At 36.4% G+C, this 19,415-nt stretch overlaps 1 protein-coding gene across 1 annotated transcript in view; it reads right to left on the reverse strand.

The window, feature by feature from the left end:
• The window catches only part of LOC127638138 (dual specificity protein phosphatase 8-like), a 48,264-nt gene extending 30,026 nt beyond the window's left edge, over nucleotides 1–18,238 (reverse strand). The window contains exons 1-2 of the mRNA XM_052119512.1: nucleotides 17,995–18,238; nucleotides 6,965–7,323 (exon numbers count right to left, since the gene is read on the reverse strand). Coding sequence (XP_051975472.1) covers nucleotides 6,965–7,195 — 231 coding nt within the window. The 5' untranslated portion in view covers nucleotides 7,196–7,323; nucleotides 17,995–18,238. The remainder of the gene's footprint in view (nucleotides 1–6,964; nucleotides 7,324–17,994) is intronic.
• Nucleotides 18,239–19,415: the final 1,177 nt, after the last annotated feature.

Consider the following 19,415-nt stretch of genomic DNA (forward strand, 5'->3'; position numbering starts at 1 on the left):
TGCATTTTATGTGATAATGAATACAGCATGCATTTAAAGGAATAGTTCACCCAAATATAAACTTTATGTCATAATTTACTCACCCTAAAGTTGCAATTACATATGACTTTCTTTCTTTCATGAAACACAAAAGATGTTAGGCAGAATGACACCGTACAATTGTAGTGAGCAGAATAGCATCTCAGAATGCACAACACATTGAACCTTGAGGCGAATGGGCTACAACGGCAGAAGACCATGTTGGGTTTTTACTTCTGTTAGATAAGAACAGAAAGCTGAGGCTGAATTGGGCACAGGCTCACCAAAACTCAACATTAAAAGACTGTAAAACCATATCCTGGTCTGAAGAATCTTGAAGTGGAATCCAACATGGTCTTATACTGTTGTAGCCCATCCGCACCAAAAATGATGCCAAAGTAAAAATCACTGAGATCACTTTTTTCCCTATTCAGATAGTTGATGCGAACATTAACTGAATGCGAACATGCTCCTGACCCATATCTGCATGATTTTATGCATTAATCTGCTGCCTGACACTATTGGCTGATTAGATAATCGCATGAATAAGTAGGTGTACTGGTGTACCTAATAAAGCGTTAGGTGAGTGTATATTTTGTCCCTCTCTATAGCTGCCCTTTATTCTAAAGTGTATTCACATAATTCTCTAAGGTTTCCACATCAATGGACCACATCAATATAGTCAAATTTGTAACAGTTGAAAGAGCTTTGGACTTGACAACACATTATGTCTAATATATAATAAGAATTTGCACTCAATCCATACACAACCCGTGAATCTCGCAAACACACGGTGTCTCTGAAGGTAAGACTGCATGTGCGTGTATGTAAAAGAAAATGAGAGTCTGTGTGTGTGTGTGTGTGTGTGTGTGTGTGTGTGTGTGTGTGTGTGTGTGTGTACAACACAGTCAGCTGCAAATTGGAAGGCTGCCTAAAAGGTGATGTCACCAGGCCAAGGTCGAACTCGGGGTGGAAGATTACAATGCATTCTCTGCCTGTCTCAAAATGAATGACTGTGAATGTTAAATAATTGTACCTTAGTCACGGCTAAGTTTAAAGGCCTTAAAAAAACCATTCACACTTATCTCTCTTCATTTACTTTGAGCGATTATGCAAGTGCAGCTTAGCTATTAGATAAGGTATTAAAATGAGGATATTGATTGAAAGGGGATAGTAAAAAAACTAGGCCTAAGCCTCCCGCCCATCAAATACAGGCCTTTCCCCTTCTGAACAAGGTGTTCCAGCGTAACTGGATGAAAGCTAAATCCAGGTGACATCATCACTCATGGATTATGGTCTCTTAGAAGCATGGCCTCCTGCAAAAGCCTTTTGAAGCCTAGGTCACCTACAGGGCAAGCACAGCTGCTGCCACATTTACACCTATGACTTCACACCACCATGGGTTAATGATGTCAACCTCTGTTTTTGACTGGTACAGTCAGTCCTGCTGGTTAACTTCAACATTATTGGCATATTTTTGGGAGCAGAATGACATCATCGCGGGACACGTTTCATTTTGTCACACTCAAAACCTCAACCAACATGGTCAAAAGCGATGTTCGGGATGGATCACTAGCATACTAATTAATGTTAGAAAAAAATCTCATCTTTATCAGAAAGTTATTTGATTATACAATACAAAAATTTGATTTAGAAATCAATATACTATTGTTTGTTTTATTCCCATATCATTGAACATACACCTACAGTCAACAGCAGTCATTTTTGAGGTCGAGTTTGTCAATCTGAGCTGTTCAAATAGGATGTGTACTTGCATTCCACTGCACTATATTTAATTGTTAATAATGTAATGTACATTAGACGGACACGTTACGCACTTGTTGTTATTTTGAACACTATATAAAGTTAAATGTAGGGCTGTCGATTTAACGTGTTAATTCTATGTGATAAATTATCTAAATTAAAAACAATTATGCAATTAATCATGTCCCCGGACCGTATTAAGGAGTATTCTTGCCATCAGAACTATTCAAGCTTGAAGTACTGACTATTTTCTAAGTTTCAAACTATGTATAACTTGACAAATCAACCTAAAAATTGTATGTTAATGATGCGATGCAACCAAAGTCAGATGGTCCAAAATAATTTGTCTGATGCAGGTGTACATTGATGCATCCATTGTAAAGCCTTATAATAAATCTCTGAATGATTGATGAATTTAATTGCAAAATGGATTGCTGTGAACTGTATGGCTAATGTTCACAGTAATATACAGTGCTATATATATATATATATATATATATATATATATATATATATATATATATATTTATGCAATATCACACGAGCAAGAGTGCGATATGGCCCTACATCAGCTGATTCGGCCACAGGTAATCCCAGCAGTGCTGATATAGGGCCGTATAGCACAACTGTCAGAATCTGCTGTTGATGGTTGAAAACAAATGATGCGTCCAAGACTTCGTCAGTAATTAAAAAAGTTCACTTCAGAAATAGTGTCATGGCTTGTGCTGTTTCTAACAAGTTATTGGATAATCAAGGATAGATGGCTGGATGTGTGTGTGTGTGTGTGTGTGTGTGTGTGTGTGTGTGTGTGTGTGTGTGTGTGTGTGTGTGTGTGTGTGTGTGTGTAAGAGTGAGAGAGAGAGAGCGTGTGTGCTATCACCTGTTGCCACACCCAAGTAGAGATGCAGTTAGCTTTCTGAAGATCAGCTTTAACAGTGGAAAATAGACATCCAAGAGGGGCTATTCCTCTCTATTTCGTGGTAGCCGGTCCACAAGAGTCATTCATTATAGAAACAGCAATGTCCTCCGTCATTTTAAACAGTATCCAATGTGGAAATACCCAATAAAAGGTAAGCACTTGAGTTCTGTAATAAATCAGTCTGTTGTGTCTCTCAGCATGAGCCTTAATCCTGAAGTTGTCCGTTTAAAGCTATTTCCTAGTTTTGGTAATGTATTAGTAATCAAGGAGTGCAGTTCTATGTAAACAATGACTAACGGATTCACTTTACGTCACCAACTGGCTCATATTACACACAAAAATGATCTGTGCAAAAGCATTTGTCTTAAAATGGTTATTTATATCTTCAGCTTTAGTGCGTCAATAGGAAGTATAAATGTTAGACTTCCAAACATTACATTTGCAAATAGAAAAGATAAGAACAGAACAGGGAGCCCTGAAACAGATGGCATGGCCCCCACAAAACCCCCCACTGAACATCAGTCAGTCTGAGATTACATAAAGAGACAGAAGTAATTGAAATGGACGAAATAAATAGAAGAACTGTGGTGAATTCTCCAAGAAGCTTGGAACATCCTATCTGCCAACAACCAACTAAAACTGTGTCCAGGTGTACCTAGGAGAATTGTTACTGTTTTAAAGGCAAAGGTGGTCACACCAAATATTGATTTAGCTTTTTTATGCTTACTGGAATTTGTATAACATTAAGTGATTAAAGAAAACTATTTATGTCATTATTTTTGAAGACATCCTCACTATGCAACATTTTTCACAAGTGCCTAAAACTTTTGCACAGAGTATATATATATATATATATATATATATATATATATATATATATAAAAAAATATATATATATATATATATATATATATATATATATATATAGCCACAACATTAAATCCACCTTCGAAAACGTCACTTTAGAACTAGCAAGGTTGTGTCTCTGTGTGTGTGTGTGTGTGTGTGTGTGTGTGTGTGTGTGTGTGTGTGTGTGTGTGTGTGTGTGTGAGACGAGGAGCGTGAGGGAACTTTTCAAACAAGATACAGTATTCCTCAAAGTGTTTTCTATTGAGTACTGCATTTTGGCACAGTATATATAAAGCATACTGAATAAATAGTAAGTATAGTATGGTAATAAGCTATTTCTAACATAGGCAAAGTCACCCAGAGAAGTGCTATCGGGTTGTAATTAGGTGCCCACTTATTACTAAACCAAGCCTTACAGAGGTTCAGTAATAGCTAGGTGTCAACCAGAAAGACGAAGAGCTACATATTCCAAGAGCCACAGAATGATCTAAAGGTCACTGCAGAGATCTGTAATATATTTAGTTTGCATGCCATGACTTAAAAAAATGACATATTTGATTTCTATTCATATCACCTGTCAATGTCACATACACCTTTGTGAGAAGAACTTTAGACCAGGGCCATTCAATTCTCAACCAGCACATTTATTACAATTTAACTTGTTGACAAGTGTGTCCTATGTCCCTTTGCACTATGTTCAGAGGACATATCAGGACATAGTGAACAATGTCAGAGCCATTCAAAATAAAATCAGCATTGGTAGCTACTAACGTTTTAGCTACTAAGGTTTTTGTGGTGGTGTTGATGTGAATCATGTATTTGATATATACATTTTGTTGTTCCATATCCAGTCCAGTTATTATATTTGATGGCTTCCATCCATTGCATGAATGTTTCTTTTAACAAATTGTGAAGAACATTTTTCAAATCAGAAGTAAAATATGACAATTGTATCATTAAATTGTGCTTCTTTTTTTTTTTTTTTTAGCTCAGACTTCGATAAAAAACACTATTTTTAGACAAGTTAACTGACAGGCAATGTCTATATCTACAGTAGTAGATAATTTGGCTCTTTCACCTGTTAGGCCAGACTTAAGGTGTTCCAATTTCTCTCATTCATTTTAAGTGCTCCATCTCGAGCTGATGATAAAATTACCAAAAACATCCTATAGACTTACATTGAAGGAGAGACCTGAGCTGTTTCTAGGGAACAGAATAGCGTAGAGTTCTTTCAACTTGGGACAGTAAACAACCACCAAGAATCCACCCAGGAACACCCAACAAAAGGCTTAGGAATACTTCTATAACCATTCGGAATATTCTAGCAACACTTTGCGACACATCAAAAACTAATCTGAACAGTTGGTAACCTCATATCAACACCCTTTCAACCATCGTGGAGGTGTGTTTTGCAGGGGCAAGCACAACTTACATTTTCTTTAGAAATTTATAAGATATTTGTTTCATAAAATTTTGAGCTGCAATGTTACAAACAGTGAAATTTTGAAAGGGCGATGTTCTACAAAGTACAAGTTAGTACATGACAAAGATATGTAGTCAGGTCCTGGAGAATTATCTTCCTTTCTTAGGCCATTGTTGAATCACTATGCCCTTCAGATCTGCCTATGTAGCTGTCTTCACTCTAGGCCACCACAGAGCCATCTGTCAGTACCAGCTCAATGGAACATTCATCAGCACAGATTACCATAAGCCAAGACTGTTCGTCACTGCAGAGGAAGTCCTACTCCTGTACCATTGGACTCTATCTACTGCACTTGACAATGACCCATTTACAATGCAGGCCAGGCAATTGGGTGCATATGGTGCCTTCCGCTGATGTAATCTAAAATGGGCCGAACACTGAGCCTTGGGGGACCTCGGGCATAATCTCAGAGCGGATGTGTGCTGCCCATCCATTAATGATCTCTTTCACTTCTTTCCTTTATTTACACTCACAATGGACCACACTGGTAGCCTTAGGTTGTAGTACTGTCATTAATTTCAGCTTGTGCAATGATGCCACCACTTCTGGCAGTGGTAGTTGTCCAAAGCATTTGGGCAGGGGTCCTGTGTAAGTTGTGTAGATGATTTGAACATGCTCAGCTAGCACTCTGCCAGTGGCCACACTAAAGATTATGATGTCATGCTTATCCAATAACAAAGAGTTTCCAGAATTTGCCCTATCCTACCTCCTCCCCCAATAAATAGAAGGGCTACCATTTGGATAAGGCAAGATTGGTATATACCCTGCTCTGCATTTGATTTTTTATTTAAAAATATTTCAGATTTAATAATTTGTTTCACTCTGAAATACACATTACGGAAGTAAAACAGGTTGCAAATGCCATTTCATGTAGACTTTAAGACACAGATTAATTTAAAGCTATAGGAGAAGTGCACAATTCAGACAAAAGTACCAAGAGGTTAATGAATGAATGAATCCGTATTACATACAAACCCAGAAGACAACAGTTAAACTTGTAAGTAAATTATTCTATATAATATATTTAAAATATCTCTAAAATAGAGTTGGTTTCTTGTACCAAGATAAGCCATATTTACACCTTCACAAAGGTCCCCATCAACTAAAAGCAAGAATTTGACAGTGTCTGCAGTGTAGGGCTTCAATACGTCATTGGTGTGATTGATACATGCTAGCTATGCTATGCCATTTTCAGAAAGCGAGAAGCGCAAATCATGGATCACTGGATCAGTTTCGGACATTGACCTCATCAGCTGTGGCATGGAGATTTACGTGACATCTGTCGTTGCTTGGATTTCCCCCAAAGAGTTCTGTCATTTTCACAGAGTGCCTAAAAATATAAAGACTTGGCATGCCAGGCAGGTGGGAAGAAATTATGTCATATTCGATGTAGAAGTCATGGACAACTCAAGTCTCCAGTTTCAGAGCCTCTGATAACCAATAAAGTAATAGGGGTCTTCCAAATATATAATGCCACAATATGGGAAGATCAAGGGTAGCTGTTAGAAAACTTCTTATCCAGTCTGACCTACTCAAACTTCTTCTCTGACTTCTTCTCTGACTGTTGACTACTACTCCTAATTACAAAATCATTTTATGTAAGGAAGTGTCAAATAGTATATGTGCGTATGAATGTAACTGCAGTTGTTGCAGACTGGTGCCAATGGAGGGACTCTTTAATGAGTGTTCACAAGTAAACATTAATTCATTACAATATTGTTAAGCGACATGGTTGTGAAGTCCACACAAAACTAACAGAACTATAAATTGAACACTTCAAAGGTATCCATTGCCCACATACTGACATTGATCTCCTTGATGAACCATGATTATTTTAATTTAGCCATTGCCATTCTTTTCAGCACAAACACGTATATATATATAATAGACTCTTCTACACACACACACACACTCAATCACACACTTGATACCTTGACTTTTCCGTTGGGTTGCAGGAGCTCGGTTACTGACACCTTGTCCTGCTGAAGTCTCCTCTTGACCAGTTTGGAGCAGCAGATGTTAACAGCACCGTGCACGTGTGACGCGTTGTACTCTGAGAATGTCCGACTATCGATGACCAGCAAACGGCCCGCCCCACGCTGGAGCAGACCAGCCAGGCGCTTGATATCCATGGCTTTGCGACGGCCCTTCTCTCCCACCATGGAAGTACCCAGAAGCCCTCTCTGGATGAGGGTTGCTCACAAAGAATACCAGGGCAAAAGTGGTGGATCAGTGATAATCAAATCACTGACAAGGCTCACAGCGAGACATCAAGGTGCACATGCTGTCTCTGGAAAAAACAAAGACAATTGTTTTATAGACAGCACATCACCAAAAATTGCACAAACCTCATTAAAAACAAGTTTGTTCCTGATTGTTCTTCTTATCAATGTACAAGGCGATATACACGCATATGTACAATTACTACAACAAAGATTAAACATTGAATGTAAATATGTGCCAAACATCTTTAGGCACAAAACCCATTCTGTGCAAGTAAATGAATGCAGTGTTTCTAGCTACGCAAGCTAGCTTGATTTCATGTACATTCCAAAATGTGTCAAATCGGAATTCATGACCTAAAGCAAGTGCGCATTCTGGCAAGGATTAGCATATTAGCATATCTTCTTTTGCAGTAATTTTTCAGATCAACAACTGTCTTGGATGAGCAAAGAGAATCTTGCTTAGCATGTTAGTTAATTTTAGTTAACAGCATGTTTAGAGCTAGCTACCTGAATAAAAATACACAGATTAATTACATCTCAAGGTCACTCTATCGCCTTCTTGCGTACTGAGGTTTATTACTGCTACGGTAACCCAAGAACGCATCTTAAGTACGTACAATGGGACAGCATGCTTGCAATACGTTGGTCAAGCATTCTCATCTACATTAGCGTATTTGCATAAAGTATGTTTATGCCTTACAGATGCTCATGGAACAGGAACCGTCTGTTATTGCAAACTAAGCTTTGGGAATATGAAAGCCAGCTGCAGCCTGAGTCGCATCTGCTCTCACAATAAAATCTTCAATAAATTCATCAAGTGCATCCTCTCCTGTATCCCCGATGATAGTAACACCTATTCTCCAGCCGTCATCAGACAAACAAACAAACATGCAAATGTACACCACAAACACTAAAGCATTAAGTACAGAGTTACTGAATAGCACTGTGCAAAAACTTTAGCTTGAAGCAATTTGATAATTTGATTTTACTATGATCACTAGGATAATTAATCATTTGATTTTCTGAGCTCTTCATACTCTTCACTCAAGAATACAATGTAAAAAGTGTTTTCCTGCAGTTGATACCTTAAAGTGCTAATTCTTCTTGATCTGACTGGTAAAAATGACTTTAGTTTGGTATATCCTAAATTATTGAAGTTGATCTATTCAGGTTAATACATTTTTACTTCAATATAACCAGATAATTTTGAATATTCACACATGGGGCCATTTTTAGGTTACCTGACAACCTTTTACAGTGTACCACAGTTTTCAACAAAATACCACAGTTACTATAGTTACTGTTATTATTGTAAAATCATTATAAATTATGATCATAATAAACTCAAAACAGTGTAAAAAGCATTCAGAATCTGTCTGTTACTTAGATATTTTCTGATGACACTGGTAACAAGGAGGTATTATGGTTACAGTAGAAATGTGCAAACTGGCAGAAATTTTGCGATGCTGTTCATACTGCAGTAGATATATTAGCGCAGATATCATTGGGGAAAATAACTTATATAAATAACTTATAACTATATATTTAACACCATATATACTTCTTTTCCTTCTTTGAGAAAAAAAATAAAAAATAAAATAAAAAAAAATAAAAAATATATATATATATAGCAATATAATGCTTTATTAACATTTTCCAAACAAAGCCTTCCACAGTATAATGATAGAAATGCTTTAAATTCCACTAATTCAAGTAAAATCTAAGTGGGTTGCACATTTGTTGCAATAGGCATTAAATCTCTTAAACTCTCATCCTCCACAGTATTAATCTGCTGGTAGACTGGCTTTTCCTGGCACAGATCTGTCTTCTTACAGCAATCGTGAAGCTGTGTTCATGATTCATGCCAGGGCGTCAATGCCAGCATCAAGCGTCACTTTGAACTCCGCTTGAAAAGCGCTTGCAGACAAAAACAGGTCATTCTGCATTTGGTGATAGTTAAGACTTGGAGTGTATCTGTGGTAATTAAAATGCACCTTATATAGGCTGACAAATACTTTATATCTACCACAAGTCCCATCTGGGCTTGTTTTCTACATCAAATAGCGCTAAGAGCTCCTTTCCTCTGTCATTTTATCACTGACAAGAAAGCGCTGTTGTGTGTGTTTGTGGTGTGTGTGTCAGTGTAATGACTGAGGGCGGACACATTGATACATTACAAAGATTCCTCCCTCCCAACAAGTTTTTATGCAGTATTAATGGTAAAAACGTTAATCATGATAAAGAAAAAATTATATGTGAAACATTTTAATTAATAGCATGCATTAACACTTTAATTCTGACAGCTCTAAATATTATATTTACAATAAATATAATTCAGATAATTAAAATGCATTACATTATTGTGGCAGACAAATACAGTATTGATAAGACAATAGAAAAGTGGCTTAAGATTCTTTATTTCCATATCACTGAACATAAGCCTATCACTGGCCTAAAGTCCACAACAATCCATTTTGCAATTGAATTTGTCAATCTATCTGAGGTTGACTTATTATAAGGGCTTTTCTAAGGAAATGTCTATGAACATGCATCTGACAGATGCTTTTGGAGCATCTCACTTTGGTTGTGTTGTGTCATAAACACTGTGTCAAGTTACATGCAGTTTAAAAGTCTGTTTTTTGTTTGTTGCCTACACAGCTGGATTTGCACTTACTGTCCCCTGCAGAAAACACGAAGGTGGTACTTCAAGCTTGAATTGAATTGCTCCAACGGTAGGAATGTTCCTTATTACAGTCCGGGGGCATGATAAATTGCGTGCATTTTTTTAACATGTTATTTTTTATATAATGTTATTGCACTAAATTAAGATGTTAAATCAAAAGGCCTAAAAATTATGATCATACTGCCCACCCCTAATGGTTGATAAAAGTTTCCATAGTTTTATTGTCACAGCAACTGATGTAACTATGTTATGTTCTAAGAATCTAGGGTTGCCATGGTAAATTTTTGTAAAGGTAACCAATTAACTCCATAAGGCCATAATGTGGGCCTATACACATTTATTTTAAGGTTAAATTTACACTGATTATGTTGATCTTCTCCAAACAAGAACACATGTCTTGCTGTGAAGCCGCCTCAGACCGATCAGAGTGCCCACGATGACCCCTGCCCACCGTCAAAAGCACCTACAATGGGCACGCGAGCATCAGAACTGGACCTTTGAGCAGTAGAAGAAGGTTGCCTGGTCAGATAAGTCCATTTTCTTTTACATCTCGTGGGTGGCCGTGTACGTGTGCACCGTTTACCTGAGGAAGTGATGGCACCAGGATGCACTGTGGGAAGATAACAAGCAAGTGCAGGGAGTGTGATGCTCTGGGCAATATACTGCTGGGAAACCCTGGGTCCTGCCATTCATGTGGAAGTCAATTTGACACGTGCCACCTACCTAAACGTTGTTGTAGACCAGGTACTCCCCTTCATGGAAATGGTATTCCCTGATGGCACTGGCTTTTAGCAGGATAATGCGCCCTGCTACACTGCACACATTGTTCAGGAACGGTTTGAGTAACATGATGAAGAGTTCAAGCTGTTGCCCTGGCCTTATAATTCCCTAGATCTCAATCTGATTGAACATTTGTGGGATGTGCTGGACCAACAAGTCCGATCCACGGTGGCTCCACCTTGCAACTTACAGGACTTGAAGGATCTGCTGCTAATGTATTGGTGCCAGATACCAGAGGACACCTTCAGTGGTCTTGTAGAGTCCATGCCTCAGCAGGTCTGTGCTGTTTTGGCGGCACGCGGAGGACCAACAGCATATTAGGCATAATGTTTTGGCTCATTGGTGTATGTGTTATGATCTCCATTGCCCATGGAACAGTATTTATAAGAATATGAATGACAAAACTGATCCTAGTTCAGCAATCTTCACATGGTTTATATTATAGGCAAAGAGGATGTGACGTTAAGACACAGAACCAATACAGATTATGCAACAAGACTGGAAAATATGTGCCATTTATAGCCTTGTCTGCATTGGTGATATGTAGTCTTTTAATAATCCTTTTATCGCATGGGCACATTTAGCCTACATATTCTACTTGGCAGACTGAAACCTTTTTTTGTTCATTGTATGTGCATTTGTTTAAGTGCATCTGAGTTGGATGGATTGAAAAGACAGGCAGAGAGAGATATAAGTTGTTTATTACTGTATGAGACGGATGACGTGTTGATCAAGCCTGAAAGGGCAGGAACATTTAGAGCATTCAGTGTTCGGTGACATTAAGAAAGCCCAATTCCTCCAAAGTCTACTCTCCCGCATACCAGTCATAAAAAAATACATGGTCTTGACTGGTTCCCTCCTTCTCTGTCTTACTAATGGAAGGTTACACCAAAAGTGAAAGCTAAAGAATGTAAGCTTGCTCCTCAAACAGGGCAAATTCTGCTTGTTTGGAACTCTCATATCACAAGTTCCTCACAAAAATGCATTCTTGCTGTCTACAACATATGGTGTTGCAGCATTACCATGCTTCAGTGAGCTTCTAGCAGAGATATTAAGCAGCAACTTCTGGTTAAGCAGATGATCAGGATAAGATTTTCTCTATCAACAGTCTATCAAGTACCATACTGCAAGCAGCGTTTCTGTCACTAAGAATTAATTTTGAATGGTAAAATCGTTGTATATTTTCATGCGTTGTCTGCACCGGTTTAGTGCCCGATACACTAAAGGAATAAAGCAGATCAGGCAAAGGCACAAAATCTGCATGCGCAATTCCGATCTTGTGGGCCAGTTCTGAATATTAGGTTATAGGACTGTACAGCATCACTCCACTACTGTGATCCAGACACCCAAATCATCTCTTTAACATGCCAAAACAGGTTATAATGCTCTTTTCCATAATCTGATCATTATTTGATAAATAACTGTTTTCTAGTCAATAGAAAATGTACACAAATATATAGTTTTTTTAATACTACGCGTTTACTGTATGCTTTCCTCAGGCGGTAATTACGTGATGTAAATTGCAACGGGCAAATAGCATGGGTTTTGTGAATGAAGCACAATCTATATGAGCCTAATTTAAATAAAAAGTAATGACAAAAACTACTTTTAAATACTTGAGATGCAATGCTATTTCATCGCTGGTAGCACCTGCTTAAACTAGATTGAAAGTGGTTAGTTAAAAAGATGCATGTTTTTCCGCTGAAATAGCATGGACAAAATTGGAGCAATTGTTTAGTGAATTTCCCCCAATAGTCTAAAGGCTTGGGAGATTAAATCAGATCATTTAACAATTAAATTCAATTAAATGAAAGTTTGAAAAACAATAGAAAAACAAGACTTTTCTCAGTAATTTGTTTTAGCTTTTCGTATTTTAGGACGCATTTATAGTTTCAGTAAATTACAATTTTAAAATTACATTTTATTTTACTTTCAGACTTTTTTTTATTGTCTCTCTCATGCAGACTGCAACTGCATTAATGGAGGGTGATGCTGCAATATTTAGATATCTGCAGTGCCATGCAGAAATCAAAAGGAGCGATTGATGTACACTCACACACAGACATTCACACACATCTATGTACCTAAATATTATACATCTTCAGGAATAAAATAAAAAGGAATTTATGTTATATTTTTATATTTATGTTATATATAAATATATTGCATAAACAGATCCAAAACAAGCATTTACACAGAAAGATTAATAACATAAACAAGGACACACATGCAATCTGTATTTCACTTTAGATTGACTGTTTCATTCAAAACAGTTTATAGTCAAATCATCATCCATCAGTTTCATAATAAGCCAGGTCATAATCATAACGTCCACATTAACAAACCCAGTGCAGTGAAGCTACAAGCTACACCTCAATGTGCACCAACCTCATGCAACCAGCATCCCAACATGGACGCATTTGTTTTGATCCCAGTTCCCAGTCAACATAAGTAACCATAACCTGCATTTCACCTGAACACAATCACAAGCAGGATTCCAGACACCCAACAAGCCACCAGAGACCAAAACCACCTTCTTACCATCATCTTTTCGATCTCTCCACAGGAAAGATATACAGCCACACCTTTGAGAAAAGTAAACACTGCTGTAACCTCTCCTGTGCTCGGACTGATCAATAAAATGACAACAGCCCATCCGTGGCCTGCGGGATGCAATATAGAAGTCGGCAGAGAAGTGGAAGCACGTCAGAGCATCGCAAGGCTGATGCTGCATGTGTCTGTGTTCCTTCTTCTTGACAACTCAGGCTGCGAGTTGCACCATGGAGGCAGGGGAGCACAAGGCTGTGCATTGCTTTTCGACACTGTCTAAGTGGAAATAAGGTGTTCATCCCACCATGAGCACCAAGTGAGCGCTACAATTCATTATTATGTAGTATTAAGCAGACACCTGTCTAACCTGCTCAAATGCTTTGCCGTTTCCAAGGTGACAAGGTGTGGCACACTTTATTTTATTTGCAAGCCATGCACTCAATAATCATCATTCCTTTTATGCATATTTGCTTTAATATTTATATGACTGCCTCGAAACAGCGACATAAAAAGTGCCGCAAAATGCTAAAGTGGAGATTACACAGTTGCCATGGAAACATAATTTAAAAGAGGGAAAAGAAAAAAGGTGACTGGGCATGCAGAGAGGTTGCGGAGGCTGTTCTGCACATCCCAAAGCAGGAAAGAATTTTGAGAAATTACACAAAAACAATCAGGTTGAAAGGGCTTGAATCTTCTTTCTGCAGCTCAAACACCCCGTTAAAGCAAAACCAAGCCTGTGCAATGTTTAACAAACACCTTTAAAAGCACATCTGATTTAAAAGGTGAAGTGTGTTCATTTTCTGCTCCACTAGCATCACTAAACAGAATTTCAAAAATAATGTTTCAATTGTTCCAAGTCATGTTTCTCAAAAACGTTTTTGTTTTAATAGTTTACAAACTGTTTTCTCAAAAATGAGATTTTGTGTTTTCTTGAACAGATTTCATGTTTTCTAGAACAGATTAAAAACTGTTTTCTTGAACAGATTTCACATTTTCTAGAACAGAATACAAACTGTTTTCTTGAACATATTTTGTATTTTCTAGAACAGAATACAAACTGTTTTCTTGAACATATTTTGTATTTTCTAGAACAGATTACAAACTGTTTTCTTGAACATATTTTGTATTTTCTAGAACAGATTACAAACTGTTTTCTTGAACAGATTTCATGTTTTCTAGAACAGATTACAAACTGTTTTCTTGAACAGATTTCATGTTTTCTAGAACAGATTACAAACTGTTTTCTTGAACAGATTTCTTGTTTTCTAGAACAGATTACAAACAGTCTCTTGAACAGATTTTGTGTTTTCTCAAACAGATTACAAACGGTCTCTTGAAGAGATTCCTTGTTTTCCCAAACAGATTACAAACTGTTTTCCTGCACAATATCTTTTTTTCTTGAACAGATTACAAACTATTTTCTTGAACATATTTTGCGTTTTCTCAATCAGATTATAAACTGTTTTCTTAGACAGATTACAAACCGTTTTCCTAATCTGGTTTCACATTTTCTAGAACAGATTAAAAAAAAATCTTGAACAGATTTCTAGTGTTCTCGAAGAGATTAAAAACTGTTTTCTTTAAAAGATTTCTAGTTTTCTAGACCAAATTACAAACTGTTTTCTTGAACATATTTTGTATTTTCTAGAACAGATTACAAACTGTTTTCTTGAACAGATTTCATGTTTTCTAGAACAGATTACAAACTGTTTTCTTGAACAGATTTCATGTTTTCTAGAACAGATTACAAACTGTTTTCTTGAACAGATTTCTTGTTTTCTAGAACAGATTACAAACAGTCTCTTGAACAGATTTTGTGTTTTCTCAAACAGATTACAAACGGTCTCTTGAAGAGATTCCTTGTTTTCCCAAACAGATTACAAACTGTTTTCCTGCACAATATCTTTTTTTCTTGAACAGATTACAAACTATTTTCTTGAACATATTTTGCGTTTTCTCAATCAGATTATAAACTGTTTTCTTAGACAGATTACAAACCGTTTTCCTAATCTGGTTTCACATTTTCTAGAACAGATTAAAAAAAAATCTTGAACAGATTTCTAGTGTTCTCGAAGAGATTAAAAACTGTTTTCTTTAAAAGATTTCTAGTTTTCTAGACCAAATTACAAACTGTTTTCTTGAGCAGATTTCAAATCAAAACGGCATGACAGCATGCACACAACGGCATGACAGCATGCGCACAACACTTGCACACATTGGATAAGCCGGTAAGAACACTGGTAAAGGTATTTACATGCAGCGCAAAATCAGGGTAATGGGCAAAAATCTACCTTTATGCTTAAACAATTTATGACCTTACCCTGATAAAGGACACAGTTTACATGACCGAACACTTTTTTGGCTTATCAAGTATAATCAGTTTACGATTGTACATGTAAATGCACTCAATGTTCCTATGTTGGGATGGTCAGGATATTTTCCACTTGTTTTTGGAATCAGCATACAAATTGCTTACTTATAGTTGTCTCTGCATATTAAACTGGGGTATGAGAATGTATTCTAACATTATAAAGTTGCCGTTATCACTTTATAACGACATATTGTACCTGTACAACTGCAAACAAACATTTGAATGGAGTAAAAAGGAAACCAAAATATCCTAATCCGGGTTAATCATTAACTTTATGGATGACATCAATTATTTGGACTCTGTGCCATACGCATGTTAATATAAACCATTGTTCGCTCTAAACCTACATGCATTAGTTAATCATTATTGTAATGATATCATCAGTTCTGATAAACTAGTTTTGATTTACAAGGGCCAATCTGTCTTTTAGATTATGCAGCAAAAAAAGTTTTTAGTTAGAAATTAATTGGAAGACATTTCAAATCATGACATTTACAAGAAAATATTACAGTGTTGCTGTTGCTGATCAGTGATCATTGCACTTATACATGCAATACCAGAGAATCCTTGCAAACATTCTGTACCCTGAGACATTCAACACTCTCTGACATAAGAGTTATCTTGTTGATAGGATCTACCACCATGTGAACTCACCCAACTCCAAACCATTATAATAAAAGCCACTAAACTGGTCTCAGCTCAGCAAGATCAGGCAACCTCTAGAAACATCCAAGTTCTCCATTCCTTTTCGAAGGCTGCTTACTATTAGCTTAGTAACTGCAAGTGATGGGCAGCTTTCCAGGGGCCTGAGCTGTGACAGCCACTGAGATTAATGCTCTGTCCAGGGTCAGAGTAATGCATACTACTACTCTGAACTGCCACATCCATATCCAGGTCTGCCTTATGAGTGATGATGCACTATGGCACTGTGTAGACTGCTTTCTACTGCAGCATATGAAGAAGAATATATATATATATATATATATATATATATATATATATATATATATATATATATATATATATATATATATATATATATATATTAGTGCCTTTATTTCAGTCTAAATTACTAAGTAAAATATTTAGATAGTAACATATAGTTTACACCATTCAAAGCTCACATAATTACATATACATCAAAGTAATTATGCATGGCATATTAATCATACAATAATTTGAAATCTGTCTGCCTGTCTGCCTATTAAGTGGTTTTAGAAAATGTAAGCATCTAGCTAATTGCCCATAACAGCAACAAATTGGATATGTTATTTGAGTGTAAGTCACTGCATACGTGAAATTTTCAGTCCAAAGAACACTGTAAATTGAGCAAACAGTAGGATATTTATCGGCATCTTGTTTCATTGGCAAGAATGTAGTTATTTTTTTTTATATATAGCACCAATATTGAAATCCTTAACAAGATTATTATTGTTGCTTCTGTTGTTATTTAAATACATTGCTAATTAATATGTATATAGATTATAATATAACATAAATCAAATTATTATTAAATTATAATTATTAATATTATTGTTGTTGTTGTAACCTTATCTCATTTCAATATCAATTAATGACCTAATACAAGCCAAAGTTAAAAAAAAAAAGAAGAAGCTATTATTCTTTATTTTTAGTGGGAAAAACTTGATCACTTTCAAATGCCATATTTTTCAGATTATAATTAAATTAATATTATTTTTGTTGTTGTCTCATTTTCTCATCACTTCACCTTTAAAGTGATCACTTTACTATGACATATTATTAATATATGTTTATAGCTTATAATATAACATCAATATTAGTATAAACGTATTGTTTATATATATATATATATATATATATATATATATATATATATATATATATATATATATATATATATATATATATATGGGGATGGAAATTCATTCGCCTTTCAAATGTAGCCAACTACATAAATCGGTAGCTAGCCATTCAAATGGCGGTAATAACAAAGCTACCAGCATGCTGCAATGTTAACATATTGATGACAACCCTCAATCAAACCTGCACAAACATTTAATCCTTCAATTCTTACGATAGCCAATGCATAATATGATGCAATATCCTAATCAACAATAAATTCGTTTAAAAAATGTATGCAAATAATGCAAAATCGAATCCTGACATTATTACTAGAGTCTAGTTTAAATGTCATTGAGAGACATTCTTGCCTTCATGTAGACAAACGACTAGTGGTCGACACACGCAAGTGCGTCCATTTCCCAAACTAAAATTGCTGTTTGACTATCATCAAATAAACCCATACGCACAGTCCTACTGTGAATATAATGTCTCAAATATCAGTACGCCCCTTTCATACCCTTTACTCACCTCAGTTCCCCCTGAGCCCGAATACTTCAACTGGTCTCCATGTAGGGCACTGTACTCCGATAGGAATCCATTCGCCAATTGACGTCACTAGTGTACATTATCGTGAGTCTGGATGATTCTGTCCTACTGTCATGTGCGAATAAAATCATCAAACCCCATTCATTAGCCTATATCGTATCTGGGTCAGCTAGTAACGCGTGGCGGAATAGCTAGATATGCAATAGTAGACATTAGCCAATGGGAAAAGTGCACTTAGGCACTATAAATGAACTAAGGATGAGGTCATGTTTCTGGAGGAAAAAAATGCAACTGACGTCATCTCCAGCCAATGGGAGCCCGTGGCCCAGGGGGTTAGCTGACGTCGGCTCTCTGATCCATAAGATTAAAGGGACACAGAGGCTTTACATAGAGCTGTCTGTGTTAGGACTTAAACACGACTTAAACGTGATACGTGATTGTGAATTGACTATTCAGTGGCATTTTTACACAAATACAGTATTTATAAACAAATTAACATTGCGTCATAATAAATTAAATTAGAATTGCTGAAAAGCTACTTCACATTTTCGTCAGTATTTCTGAAGCAATTCAAATTTTTTAGTTCCAGATTTGTCTTTCATTCACTTCAAAGTACACAATGGACGACAGTGCGTAAACGCTATTTATTTATCGGACAGCGCCCTCTTCTGGAGTAAGTCGAGTATTAATTTAAATAATATTTATGCACAATGTTAGTTTTGCTACAGGCCTGACATCTACTGGTGAAGAGTTGAGTTACAGTCTTCCTTACATTTGACTCACAAATGCCCAAATGCTTATCGCCGCCCGTGCGGCCCAGTTCGCAGCCGGTATTCATTTTCGTTTTTTCGATCATTTTGGCTGTTTTAATGCCAATGGCATAACATTTGACAAAGGGGTGCATTTTGATAGTTAAACATCAGTTCCTAAAATACATCTATAACACACTCTGTATAGAAAATAGTTACACTCAGGACCTTCAGGACAAAATTGTCCCCATTGAAACCATTTTAAAAGGCAATATTATGATCCCAATATGTGTGTGTGTGTGTGTGTGTGTGTGTGTGCGTGTATGCGTGTGTGTTTGTGTGTGTGATAAATAACAGTGGCATTATGTATACAAACTATGGCATTTAAAGTGTTAAAATCCAGAAAATGAATGAAAATGATAGTTATGATCAGGACTGAAGTTTGGTAAAAAAAAAAAAAAAATGTACTAATTTTAAGTGAAAAATAATATTAATATATAATATCATTATGGCATTTTTTTTACATGGATATTTTTGTCCTTTAAGGACCTCTGAGTAACTTTTTTTTAATGACGCACAAGGTTTAACTTTGTTTTGTTGTGGCCACGTCATAAAATGTTGAGGGAACGATATTCTTTTCACGTGGCCACAAGA

This window comes from Xyrauchen texanus, chromosome 46, assembly GCF_025860055.1.
Source record: "Xyrauchen texanus isolate HMW12.3.18 chromosome 46, RBS_HiC_50CHRs, whole genome shotgun sequence".
In the NCBI taxonomy this organism is placed as follows: domain Eukaryota; kingdom Metazoa; phylum Chordata; class Actinopteri; order Cypriniformes; family Catostomidae; genus Xyrauchen; species Xyrauchen texanus.